At 37.4% G+C, this 14,110-nt stretch overlaps 1 protein-coding gene across 3 annotated transcripts in view; it reads right to left on the minus strand.

The window, feature by feature from the left end:
• The window catches only part of MCM3AP (minichromosome maintenance complex component 3 associated protein), an 86,646-nt gene that overhangs the window by 32,967 nt on the left and 39,569 nt on the right, over window positions 1-14,110 (minus strand). For all 3 annotated transcript variants that reach the window (XM_087882212.1, XM_087882210.1, XM_087882211.1), the window contains 7 exons: window positions 13,469-13,629; window positions 12,408-12,649; window positions 9,421-9,593; window positions 8,281-8,381; window positions 3,502-3,633; window positions 2,716-2,829; window positions 163-315 (listed from right to left, as the gene is read on the minus strand). In XM_087882212.1, the coding sequence (XP_087738338.1) occupies window positions 163-315; window positions 2,716-2,829; window positions 3,502-3,633; window positions 8,281-8,381; window positions 9,421-9,593; window positions 12,408-12,649; window positions 13,469-13,629 (1,076 nt within the window). The remainder of the gene's footprint in view (window positions 1-162; window positions 316-2,715; window positions 2,830-3,501; window positions 3,634-8,280; window positions 8,382-9,420; window positions 9,594-12,407; window positions 12,650-13,468; window positions 13,630-14,110) is intronic.

The following is a 14,110-nucleotide window of genomic DNA, read 5'->3' on the forward strand; positions in this document are numbered from 1 at the left end:
AAGTTTTGTTGTGTAGTTATGTCCTGTAGAATAAAATTGCAAGAATAATGAAAAGATTTTACACATCTTATCCTGAGCTTATTAGTGGAAGAAATATGATACAAGTAAGAGAATAATTACCAGTAAACTTCTTAAGCGCCAACTTTAATACATTTGACATACCTTTGTAAGTATTTGCAGAAGCACTGAAGTTCTTGCAGGGTCTCCTTAGCATTTTGGAAAATTTCATCCTCCAAAAATGCATCCATCATTTCAGCACAGATTTCATGTGAACACCGGACAATGCGTGCCTTTTGATCTATCTCCACAGCACACCTAAGATATAATGAATTAATTTAACAGATATCTCAAGATAGATTATAGCACTTCTGGCTTTCTGTCATACAACAGATTTCATTTCAAAGAACAATTCAAGAATTGAGAGTGTGGTGGCACGACAGCTTCCTCAGCACCTGGATGAAGCGGATTATCTGGATCCGTTCCAGTCGGGTTTCAGGCCTGGGTATAGCACGGAAACGGCATTGGTCGCATTGATCGATGATCTCTGGAGAGCTCGGGACAGGGGATGTTCCTCTGTCCTGGTCCTGTTAGATCTCTCAGCGGCTTTTGATACCATCAACCATGGTATCATGCTGCGCCAGCTGGAGGGGTTAGGAGTGGGGGGCACCGTTATGCGGTGGTTTGCCTCCTTCCTCTCCGGCTGTACACAGTCTGTGTTGGCAGGGGGGCAGAAGTCGACCCCAAGGTGCCTAGTCTGTGGGGTGCTAGTCTGTGGGGTCGGTCGTCTCGCCCCTCCTGTTCAACATTTATGTGAAGCCGATGAGTGAGATCATCCGTGGCTTAGGGGTGGATTTCCATCAGTACACCGATGACACTCAGCTGTACATTTCCACCCTGGGCCACCCCAATGATGCCCTTGAAGTGATGTCCCAGTGCCTGGAAACCGTACAGATCTGGATGGGGAGGAACAAGCTCAGACTTAACCCTTCCAAGACCGAGTGGTTGTGGTTTCCGGCGTCCCGTCATAGTCAGTTGACCCCATCACTGACTATTGGGGGTGAGATCTTGACCCCCTCAGAGAGGGCTCGCAACCTGGGTGTCCTCCTGGACTTGCAGCTGTCCTTAGAAGACCATCTGACAGCTGTGGCCAAGAGGGCTTTTTATCAGGTTCGCCTGATTTACCAGTTGCGTCCCTTTCTGGATCGGGACTCCTTACGCACACTCACGCCTTCGTCACTTCCTGTCTGGACTACTGTAACGCTCTCTACATGGGGCTCCTCTTGAAGAGCACCTGGAGGCTCCAACTGGTCCAGAATGCGGCCGCGTGGGTAATTATGAGAGCGACCCAACACTCCCATGTAACACCGCTCCTGCGCGAGCTGCACTGGCTCCCAGTGGTCTTCCGGGTGCGATTCAAGGTATTGGTTGCCACCTTTAAAGCGCTCCATGGCATGGGCCCTGGGTATCTACGAGACCGCCTTCTGCCACTGATAGCCTCCCATCGACCGGTATGCTCTCACAGAGAGGGGCTTCTCCGGGTGCCGTCAGCTAGACAATGCCGGCTGACGACCCCCAGGAGGAGAGCATTCTCTGTGGGGGCCCCTACCCTCTGGAATGAGCTGCCCCCGGAAATTCGTAGGATTACCGACCTGCGTACCTTTCGCCGTGCCCTAAAAACATTACTATTCCAACAAGCAGGGCTGGCCTAAATAATAATAATATTTTTACTATTTTAATGGGTTGTTTTATTAGAATTTTCAGCCAATTGATTTAATTGTTTTAACTTGTTTTTAATTTTTCTATTGTCATGGTTTTATTTCTGGCTGTATACCGCCCTGAGTCCTTCGGGAGAAGGGCGGTATAGAAATTTAATAAAATAAAAAATAAAAATAAAAATAAATTGTTTAAAAGCAAATGTTATGTCATATAAATTAAATAACACTCTTGATAAGAACTGCAATATAATTTAAATGGAATTTATTGATCACTGCCTACAAAATATCATGTCTCTAGTTTGCAAAATTGAAGAAACAAGCCTGAAATGGATATCTAAGTTGAACTAAATTATCATTTGTAAAATAAAAAAAAAATTTATTATTCCTGCATCATCAAAAATATTCCGGTTTATAAACAGTGGCTATGTAAGAAGAAAACAACTCAGAGAAGAGCTTTCTCCTCCACAGTTTCCAATGCTTCCCTACTTCTGAACAACTTGCAAGGGGAAACTGTTGAAATCAAGGTTGGGGAAATTCTCAGTTTCTTATAAGTGGTTATAGTAATAACTATCTTTTATTTAAAAGCCTAAATCATTATGTTATTAAAAACAGGGAAAGCCCTAAACTGAAAAAAGAAATTTATTTACTTAGATGCTCACTTACAGAAAAATAGCCTAAGATGTATAGAAAACAATACACAGTTCTGAGAAAAGAAATAAAAATGCAACTAGCTGCTTGGAAACAGATATACATTTCATTACTGGAGCCAGAGTATTAGAAACATCCACAGTAAGAAGAATGACAAATTATAAAGTGGTAGAAAGATAGCAAAAAATAAGTGTTATTTATCCTAAGAAGAGTGTTTTTATTTTATCTTTCATAACAAAGAATCCATTGCAAGAAAACATCGATGATAATTATTTATGGAACAAGCATAAAAAAACTAATAATGATAAAGACATAACAATCAGTAAAGAAAATGGTTCTGCAACTCACGTACTTTAGCTCCTTAGCTGAAATTTCTTTTATTTCTTGCTTTATTACTTCTTGCATCAGTTCTGCACCCAGTGACTTGCTTAACATTTGTATTCTCTCTTCTTTTTCCCTTTTTTGCCTAAAATGATGATGGAATGAAATCCAATCATTATGTGTTAAGAAAATTTCAGATGCTTACCTTAATAACAAAGTTTCTCAATAAAAAAATTAGCTATCTTAAAAATAAAGTATTAAGTATAATTTATGAAAACATTACTAAGTTACAAGTAATACTATGTTCTATTTAACTTACATCCTCTGGTTATATTATATTATTTGTTAAATCTGTCTGTTTGTCTGTCTGTCTTGAGTCGGATCAAGAACCATCTGTGTGCAATCTTTTGCTCTACAAATACGCTAGTGGTGTTTAAATAATTATCACACAATTGGAGCAATGTATAAAAGGGAACATGGGAGCATGCAATCTACTCTAATCCATTAGCAGCCAGATTCCCCAGAGTATGACAGAGTTCTACATGTTAACTGACCTACATATGTATACAATGGCCAAACGACTAACTAGCAAGGTGCATGGTGAATGGATACTGGACAGATTCAGGCAAACCTAACTACAGAGGTGCACCCCAACAGTCACTGTTATGTCTCTTTGCAAGTATAACTGAATGAATCTCTCTCTTATAATCACATCTGATTGGCTCAGAGAACACAATACTGTAATATATTGTAGTACTTCAATTTGTACACACTGAAACTTTAAACTGTGTCAGAACAAATGTTAAATAAAAGTTACTTCTCTTTTTCGGCCTGAAGCTTTTCTTCTTCAAATCTTTCCCTTTCTTCATTTATTACAACAGATGCAATTTGCCTCAAAATTCCAGACATCACTTCTGTAACTAGTTCATCTATAGTAGTGTCAGAAACCCTATAGAAGAAATAAAATTCATTGTAAAGCCTTAATTGAAAGAACCAGCTGCACATTTCTAAATTTTTTACAACTTCACCAGCTCCTTGAGACAGGTGTTTCTTATTCACGTGCACAACCAGGTTACATGTATTAACACATCAATATTAAAATAAAAGTTTCATCTCCAAAATAAAAGTTAATTAAAAGATGAGCATAAACAACCCAAGTATTTTAGGTAGTGTTGATTTACCAGAAGAATCCCCTAGTCCCGTGATGGCGAACCTATGGCATGTGTGCCACAGGTGGCACATGGAGCCGTATCTGTGAGCACACAAGCTGTTGCCCTAGGTCAGCTCCAGTGCATATGAGTGCGCTGGCCAGCTGATTTTCGGCTGGGCCCGCCTGCCCACGCTGCCCCTCCCCTACCAGGAGTCTCCATGCGACTCATTTTGGATGCCAGGTAAGTACAGGGCTTGTACGGAGGCTCTGGGAGGGCAAAAAATCCCCCCCCCAAGTCTGGAAATGGGTTGTTTCCGGCCTCGTGGGGGGAGGGGGGGCGTTTTCACCCTCCCCAGGCTACCAGGCCTGCCAGAAGTCCGGAAACGGGCCGTTTCTAGCCTCTGGAGGCTTCAGGGAGGCCTGCTAGGCCCAAAACGGGGGGCGGGGGTGGGTGGGTTTCGTGCGTGCATGTGTGGGGGGCAGGGCAGCGGGGGGGGTCACATGCGCATGTGCGGGGAGAGTGGCATTGCATTGTAGATGTGGGCACCCAAGGAAAAAAAGATTCACCATCACTGCCCTAGTCCTATTGCTCACATAAGTAGAAATACCCAGCACTGAAACATCAGTGCAAATCTATGGCAATGCCCTCTCATCCTTACCTGCCACTTCATCCCAAAATCTCAGCTTTACCCAATGCTGATTTCTCCTCCTCCTCCATCCCAATGTTTCACTGCTCCATTTGCTATACCTTCAACCTTCCCAACCTTCCCTTTTTTCTCTGCCTTCCTATGCTTCTCTGGTCTCTCCTCATCCCATTAAATATCCATAAATTCATTTTGCTTCCATCTATTTTCTTGTTCACTTACTTCTTTTCATCTTGCAAAAAACAAGTACAACTTTTTAAAAGCTGTAAATTTTATGAGATATTTCCTTCTAAAATAATACATACTATACATACTATAGTATGTATACTATAAATCTTATTTCCCTAGCAGAGTGAATGAGAAACTTTTGCTTTGGTGGGCCTAAGCCTGTGTTCCCTGGCCTGAGAAATCTTGAGTATGCCAATTCCCTTATGACAGGGGTGTTGTCACATTATGACTTTTTCCCCTTTTGCTAAACTGGGGGTGGGTGTGCCCAGCGCATGACACATCCAGCCTGCAAATCATAAGTTTGACACCCCTGCCTTATGATGTCTTTTCCAGTAAAGTTGGAACTACTGTGATTGCAGAGACTGTGGTATAATGAGTACCCCCCACCCTTAATGGCTTCAACAGAGCTTGATATACCTATTGTAGGTCCATTATCTGTTTGACTAATTTGCTTGCTGGGCTGCTTATGGGGCTTCAGATTTCTTTATGATAAAAAAATAGACTCAAGAGTTTTTGTTATACATGCTCCAGGTAATATATTTACTTAGTAAGAAATTTGAGATAAGTGATTCCTAAGAGAGGCATGTAAAAAACATTCCCCTAAACTATATAAGATTGTCTTCTGGTTTAGATGGAATTCGATTATTTATTTTTCATCCCACCTTTATTATTTTTTAAAATAAATACTTCAAGGTAATGAACATATCTAATACTTCTCCTATTTACCCCACAACATTGACCCTGTGAGGTGAATTGGGCTGAGAGTGTGATTGGCCCAAAGACACCCAGCTGGCTTTCATACCCAAGGAAGGGCTAGAATTTACAGTCTCCTGGTTCTTTACCTAAAAAAACCAGCCTAAAACCCTAAATCAATGGTCTTGATTCAGAGGAGAGGGGATTGTGAATTATGTATGGTGACCGACCCTTGCAAGGAGAGGCCTTTAGCCTGTGCACATGTGCTTCTAAGTCTTTGCCTGGTTTTTGCTGCAAGTGCAATTCTGAAATTGTAAGTAGAGCAACCTATTTGTTTTTGTTTTATACAAACATAGGTACATGAAACTCTAAGCTATAATAAAGATACAGGGAGTTCTTGAGTTACAATGGCAACTGGGACTGAGTTGTTCAGAAAGGACCTTGTGTGACCGCAACTTTCAACTTTCTGCTGGTTTCCCCACTTGTCCACTTGCCTCACTTCCCCTCTCATGGAAAAACAGCATGGAATATTAGAAATTATGATCATTTGACTATGGAATGCTGCCACATTGTAATTATGAGTGGGCACCAAGCACCCACATTGCAATCATGTGATCGCCAGGATGCTGCGATAGCTCAAATGTTGGAAGCCCCTTTCATTCAGCACAGTTGCAATTTTGAACAATTGCTGAACAAATGATCATAAATTAAAAATTATCTGTAGTTTTAAACATATGCTACTTTTATTATAGCTATGCATATATATTGGTGTTTATGCCTTATTGAGAAAATGTAAGGTTAGTGTCCCTGGAGTGAGGTCTCTGGTTAAAGACACAAAGCTGCATATACTTTTCTTCTTCTATACCTATAAGACCAGGGGTGTCAAACTCGCAGTGTCACGTTGCCATCAGGTGATGTATTGTGATGTTTTTCCCCTTTGAGGCACTGGAGTAGGCATGGCCAGCGAGTGATGCATCCAGCCCGCGGGCCACCAGTTTTGACACCCCTGTACAAGACTCTTCTACATTTAAATTTTCTTGTTAAACCCAAACATAAACCGATGAGTCAACTACATAAACCCAGTATCTCATTTGAATTAAAAACAAAAAACAAAGACAAGATCTGAACATCACAGTCAACATGACATGCAACATTTTTCAAATTCAAAAGAAAATTTGATATGACCTCAGGAACTTTTTAAAGGAGGAATTTAACTTCAAAGTGCTAGGGAAGGAAAGCAGGAGTAAAAACATTAATTTAATCAGATTTTATGTCTGCTATATAAGAAAAAACAGGATAGGATCTGACACAGACCAACTAATCACAGCACAAGTAAATATCACTGCAGCATACAGAAACATTCAGCCTGGGAAGATGGAAAGATGAATGTCTCATGAAGCCTCACTCTGCCACATAGGAAAACCCTAAAAGTTTGAGGTCTAATCTGAAAAATGATGTTCCTATATATAAAATATGATCTTCAATATATACACCCCTAGAACTAAGAATATAGTATGTATCTGTAAAGAAGGTTAATGAAAAATGAATGAAAATAAAATATGGACAGTTATCCTTACGAGGCCAGAATGAGGATACAGACTTCTTTTGCTATGAAAATAGAAACAGGGCATACCATGCATGTTTTATTCTTATATCATTTAAGTTGTTTTTTTATCTATTTTATTGTAAGCCACCCAGAGTCACATATTTGGCTTTATAAGAAAAATAAATAAATATACTATTGCATTTAAGCCACAATCTATGTTTTATCAGCAAAAAAAAACTGCTGTATCATCTTGTCATCTGGCTGGTTATAATAAAGGAATATCAGTATTAATTTAATTTACCTTTCTTGGCAAAAAGTGGTGGCAGAAGGGGTCGAAAATGCTTTTCTATGCAGAGAAAGATTTTACACAGTCCTATACGTGGTTTTTATTAATCTAAGGAAATCTATTATAGAAAATATTTATTTAACAGATATTTATGGCTTCCAAACTTAAACCACAACTTTGGATGGCTCACAAGGACAATAAAACCATACCATAAAACCCATAAAATTATAGCTTCCTTTAGCTTCCTTTCCTTGAAACTTCAGTCAAACAAGTATGGGAAGAGTTGTGCTGAAACTGCAAAAGCCTTATGGATAATATAGAAACTCTGTTTAAAGAAGACTGATTATCTGAGAGATGAGTGACACAAAAAGGCCTTCTTGAAATTCTAAAGCAATAAGCCCTTCCTATCTAACTACAAGTTAAAAAAAACTTCTCCCATTCACATCTAGCCAAGAAGATTTGGAAGATGAAGAAGTGAGAACAAAAAGTGCTATGATAAAAGAGAACAGATGTTAGTTTTAATGCCAAAAGGCTCAAGAGTAACAGAAAAGATTTCAGTTGAAAGATACTACCTTCTGATACCTTTAGACTTTTCTCTAATCAAAGAGAGACTGATGCCGTACTGGTATGAATTATTTATAAAAGCTGAAACTTAAATTTTCCTGGATGTTCAAATTAGTATACTTCAAGTAATAGTTTAAATTTTAAATAAAAATAAAGATAATGATAAAGCATCAGACCAAAATAGTGGCATTTCTCATGTTCTCTCTAAATATAGAGCTAAATTAGAAAAGTTATCCAATATCAACCCTTGATCCATGTTTTATCTGAATCTTCCCCAACCTGAGCATGTTCATCTGCTAGAATTTTTAGTAAAAGCCATGCTGGTTACATAATTTGGGAAGTTATAACACACATGTTTGGAGCATGTACACATTAGAGAAAGTTGCACTAACTTATTATAGTATTCAGGATGTGTCTAGAATGACAAATGAGCAAACACCAATACTTGTTTCCAAAATATCATTAAAAACAATACCTATACATACCATATTGCTGTTTGTACATAGTCTGCTCCTGCACTGCTGATTTCTAAGCATTCTTCTTCTAGTACCTCATACATAAGGTCTTTAGCTATTTCTAAAATGTCCTGATATTAAGAAGCAAAGAGTAAGAATTAGCCTTCAACACTGTTTCTAGCACATATTTGTAAAACCAAGACAAATAAAATGGTACAGTACATGGTAGCAGAATATTAAAACCCAAACATTTGATGAAATAGAGGCAATAAGGCAATATTATAACACTACTCAGTCTCTAAATATCAGCATTCTTATCAGAGCGGTGTAAAAGCCTAGAAAGTTTGCCTATTTCTATAGGAAAAACTGTAGTGAAACTTTCTGAATTAAAGAAAGGGGAAGTGGAAAAAATTGAAAAGAGGGTTAAAACAGAATGCAGGGCTCTGCTTATAGAAACACATTTTTCAAGGGCAGGGAGACTGTTTTGTCTTCCAAGTATTCTGCAGAGAAAACTTTTCCTGGTTTGAGAGCCAGGTTGATCTAGTGGTTAAGGCACCAAGCTAGAAACTGAGAAGCCATGAATTCAAGTTCCACCTTAGCCATGAAAACCAGCTGTGTGACTTTGAGCCAATCACTGTCTCTCAACCCAACCCATTTCACAGGCTTGTTGTTCTGGTGAAAACAGGAGGAAGATATATTGGATGTTAGCTGCCTTATTTGCAAAAATAAAAATAAAAAATGAAGATAGGATGCAAGCAAAGAAACAGCTGGAATTACCCTTCCATTTGTTATCCCTATCAAACCCAGGCCCCTAAGGCAAGGATCAGAATCAAGTAATATAAAACCTTTCAGCTGAATACAGAAGCTTTCCTCACACTTATTCACTGGGAAGAGTAGGAACACGAAGAGCTAATGACAAAGTTCTGTAGGAGGAAGAAAGTACAAGTGCCAGAAGAAGCTGCATATTCTGAGGGATTGTATGCTCCATTTTGAGGGCAAAAATATCATTTTCTCAATCACTAGTATTATTTTTACACCATAGTCTATCTTTAAGTTTTTATAACTATGTCTCTTATATCAAGAATTGTTACATTAAAACAAAAGTAGAAATATAAAATCATTTTTTTAAAAAAAGGTGTGATAATTTAAGAAATGTCAGATGCTTCTCACCATATCACTATATTCAGGCTGATGCTTTGGTGTGGGAGACAACGGTTGTGCGATGGGCTGGAAGATGGACTCTGCAGAGGAAGGCACCAATGAAGGTGGGAATGGTCGAAGTAAAAATGAAGATTGAGATTGAAGTGCTTCCATTTTTACATTTTCCTCTCCTATTCTTGGTTCTGTGGGCAAAAACAGGCAGTAAAATATCAAGCTATTAAGCAAGAGAAACAATATTTTCATAACTTTTAAAAACATTTTTTCAATCCAGGGCAGATTTTTCCAGGATGGTTTCTGAAAACCATGGGTAAAAGTATGGTTTAGGGGAATTACCTCAGAAACCTGAACTGTAAAATATTTCTGCTTGTCAAAGAGACACTCTCTATTATAACAGAATACCCAGCCAGATGAATTAATACCCAGATTTGGAATGAATTATTTTCATATTAAGCATTTATGTTTAACAATCTAAATCAAAGAACAGTCATATGTTAAACAGACTATATACCCCATTGAATTTTTTGACAATTTCAAAATAGATATTCGATCTTCATTTCAGCAATATTGATAAAGGGGATATAACAAATATGTCCTTTTATAGACAATCCTTGACTTAAAACCACAATTAGGATCAGAAGCTTAGTCATTGAGAGAAGCAATTGTTAATCTCTAGTAGTCCATTGTAAGCCATTATATAATTGCTATAAACATAAATGTAAATTTGCATGTGGAAAAAGTAAGTACCCCTCCTACATTTATTACTACCTCAAATACCTATAATTAGAATCCAGTGCACTAGAACAGCTGAAATTACTTAGAATATTATTAAACAGGATCTGGGAGGATGTTTAGTTTGATTTGCTCATTGTTTTTGACCTGAGTGATGTCACCATCCTTAGTTCTCTGAGGTAGTCACAAAAAATTTACATATGGCTATGACTCTGGAAAGGGATTTTAAAAGATCGCCAAGCAATTGGGTATCAATCTTCCCACTTTCTAGATAATCATCTACAAGAGAAGAAAGCTGCCAACTTGTCTAGGCCAGGCCACCCCAGCAAGTTCATGAATACCTAGGCAAAGGCCAGGACATCCAAAACAACATGCTCTGGACAGATGGGGCAAAGACACAGTATTTACCTACAAATTGGCAAGAACCAAAGACAAAATTTTATGTGATGCCATGGTGGCAGAAATATTATTGTTTGGGTCTACTGTGCAGCAACAGGGTTTGGGCAACACACTATGAATTCTTTGTTGAGGATAATGTGAGACCAATCTATCAGATTGAAGCTCAAAAGAACATGGATTTTGCAACATGACAATGATCCCCCAACATTCCAACATATCCACCAAGGAATAGTTGAAAAAAATATATGGAGGACTCTGGAATGGCCAATTCAATGCCCAAATCTAGATCCCATTAAAATGTTGTAGTGTGATTTGAAATGGTTTCTGAAACCGCAAAAATTCTGCATTGAGCAGTATGTAAAAATTATTCCCAATTAGTGTAAAGCACGAGTTTCAAACTCAAGTCCCAGGGGTCGGATCCAACCCACAGGGTGCTTAGATTCCAGGGCCACCCTGGAAACAGCAAAGGCCCAGAGTGCCTCTGCCAGTGAAAACAGAGCTTGGGAGGGCTCAGGAGCGTTTTCGCTGGCAGAGTGCTTGAGCCACCATAGGCGCCCCCGACACAAGTGACATTGAGCTGGTCATACACACCCCGGCCCCCCAATGTCAAACACAACGCTGATGTGGCCCTCAATGAAATTGAGTTTGACATCCCTGGTATAAAGGACTGATATAAAGTTACAAGATACGGCTACTCAAGGTTGTTTCTGCCAAAGGAGATAATTCCAGATATTCAAGCCAGGGGTGTACTTACTTTTTCCATGCAGGAATATCTGTTGATTTTTTTTGTTGCATAAATGACTGAAAAGTCATTTTTTATAGTTTTGTTCAATTACATTACCTTTACACATTGTTTGAATGAAGATAAATTATTGATATGTCTACATGCTAAAAAAGAAAAAACTTTACATGGGGTGTACTTATTTTTTCTCATGCTATTCAGAGATACTATATTTTAGTATTCACTGACAGTTTTACAGTTACTTTCATTAGATTTAGTACATACAATTTATGCTAATTTATTAAAGTCATTATGGAGCATTGGGAGAAAAAAACAAACCAAATTTAATGCAGTCGAAAACAATCTTTCTTCCCGAACAGATAAGACTGTTCTGTTTATTGTTATTTAAAGGAGTGCATTCTCTTTTAAAATCACCTGTGAGTAATACACATACTAGCATGTTCTTCTCTAAAAACAATATTATTTCAAAAAGGCAAATATTAGATCTAAGGCACAAGAGATTAGAAAGTGTACCACTGTCCAGAATTCTCTTTTTCTCATCTTGTTAATAATTCATAACTTAAATCATTAATCAAAGATTTCTATCTAAAATTTTCTTCTGCTAAAAATACTTTTGGATGACCTTAAACATTCTACCTGTTTACTGGTTCTATAGTACATAATGATAATAATTTATCACTGAGAGATTATTAGTATGTGAAACACTTTAACATTAAAAATGTGATAATTATATAATTAGTTATACTTCTAAACCTGCATTCTATCAAAGGATAGGACCAAGTCAAAGCATTGAACTAAAAAACACATTGGACCTTCCTTAAGATGAGTTAGCAGCAATTCAATACAAATTATTATAACCTTGATGAAAAAAATACCATGCAAGAGCTTGGGATCTCTTTCTACATTAATTAGCTTGCTTTCTACAAATAAAGAATACATCATTTCAATCAGATGAACTGCAAAAACTTTAATACTCTAACAAGACTTTGTTGTATTTAATATTAAAGTTTCAGAGTGATGAAATATCTATAGTAAATGCAAACTATGACAGCCAGTATATTTTTTATAATAGGTTCTAGGAAACAATCATAATTCCTATTGTCATTTTGTGACTGTAGCTTCTTACCTATTATATCAACACTGACTTTCTGAAGATTGCTGGCTGAATCCACTACTGAATTCTCTCCTGTGTACTTGTTCTGAGCATTAAAACTACACAAAGGTACATGAGGAGTCATGTGCTGTAGAGGCCCCCCACTGACAATTTCTCCAATAGGCAGAGTGAGCTTCTGCCCAACAAACAGGGTTTTCTTTGGTTTGGGCAAGCTTTCTGGTTCCAAAAAGGCAGACCGATTCAATTCCACAGAACTGTGTAGGGGAAGTACAAAACATGTTATTTCAAGATTATAATGAACTATTTCACAAGGGTTTTTTTCAAAACACATCTACAATAAATCATAATAGTGTCTTAATTTATCTCTCCTTTGATGTGACATTTGTGGCAATTAATTAATATGAATCCCACTTAAAAACATAAAAGTCCTGACACAAATGGTTGCACTGTCCAAATATATATTAATATATTAATATATATGTCCAAATATATTAAGTACATTATATTTGTAGAAATTATGTATATGAACAATAAAAAAACCCCAGCTTTTTGGCTTTGTAGAGTTATTTTAGATCAGTTAAAAAAACATCTGTGGCAAGTGCTTTCCAATAAAAAACCTAGGGCCAGTGGACTTGGCACTTGATCAAAGGTTATATAAATCAAATAAATAAATAAATCTGCAGATTCTGTCATATGTCACATTTATCACAACATTTTTACTATTGTATTGTCCAATCATCTGTCAAAGACCAGTTCAAAGACTTTCAACATTTGAGATTTTCAATCTTGGTCTATTCAGGCAGATGTTAAAATGATAACAGAAAGGAGACTAATATTTTATTATACAAGGGGAACATGTGGCCAATCCAATATTAAAATTAAACTAGAACAAGTTTCTGTGTCAGATACTTTATAATGGATAAACTGAATCAATAATTTGAACCAGTCTTTGGAAATCCTCGATTCATAACCATAATGGAGCCTGCCCATTACTGTTGGAATTGTGACAGATATTAACCCACGTGATCACCACATTTAAACTCCCCATCCTGTTAGGCAAAACAACCACTTACCCATCAGACACCCCCAAGCCATAATAACTTATAAAATCAGTTGCTTCTTCAAGGTTTCTAAACAGCAACATGCGAACTATATTCTCCAGTGGAAATATAGTGGATCTCTGATAGTTCACCGTGTAAGCAAAATTGAGACACTTTAGAGCATCTTTACGAATCTGAAAAATATTTTAAGAGATATTAATATCTTCACTACTTTATAACATTCTATTACATAATCCTAATATTAAAAGTATGTTATGGTCTCTGTCATATATTAATTGGGGGGAAGGTAGTTGAATGTTTCATGCACAACTACAATGGGTTTGGAAGTTGTATTGGCCCATAGGTCACACAGCATGAATCTTTGGGGGGGAAAATAAAGCTGTACAAATATTAAGAAGATTATCTTTAACAATAAAGGTTTCCTTTTATTTAGGCAAAAGATAAAGAAGTCTATATTACTGGTTCTAAAGTATCTCTGTAATGCTATGAATACTGGAAGCTCAACAATACATTGAAAAGTATTCATGTCTTCACTGCTTGTTATATGCTTGTAGGTTTCTTGATGTTATATTTTAAAGAAGAGCTCAGTCTTAATTCATAAAACCATGTCTACAGTTGTAGATATGTCCTTGGAAAACACCAATCGTAGAATGC

Source organism: Pantherophis guttatus, chromosome 1, assembly GCF_059756535.1.
Source record: "Pantherophis guttatus breed Tessera chromosome 1, ASM5975653v1, whole genome shotgun sequence".
NCBI lineage: Eukaryota > Metazoa > Chordata > Lepidosauria > Squamata > Colubridae > Pantherophis > Pantherophis guttatus.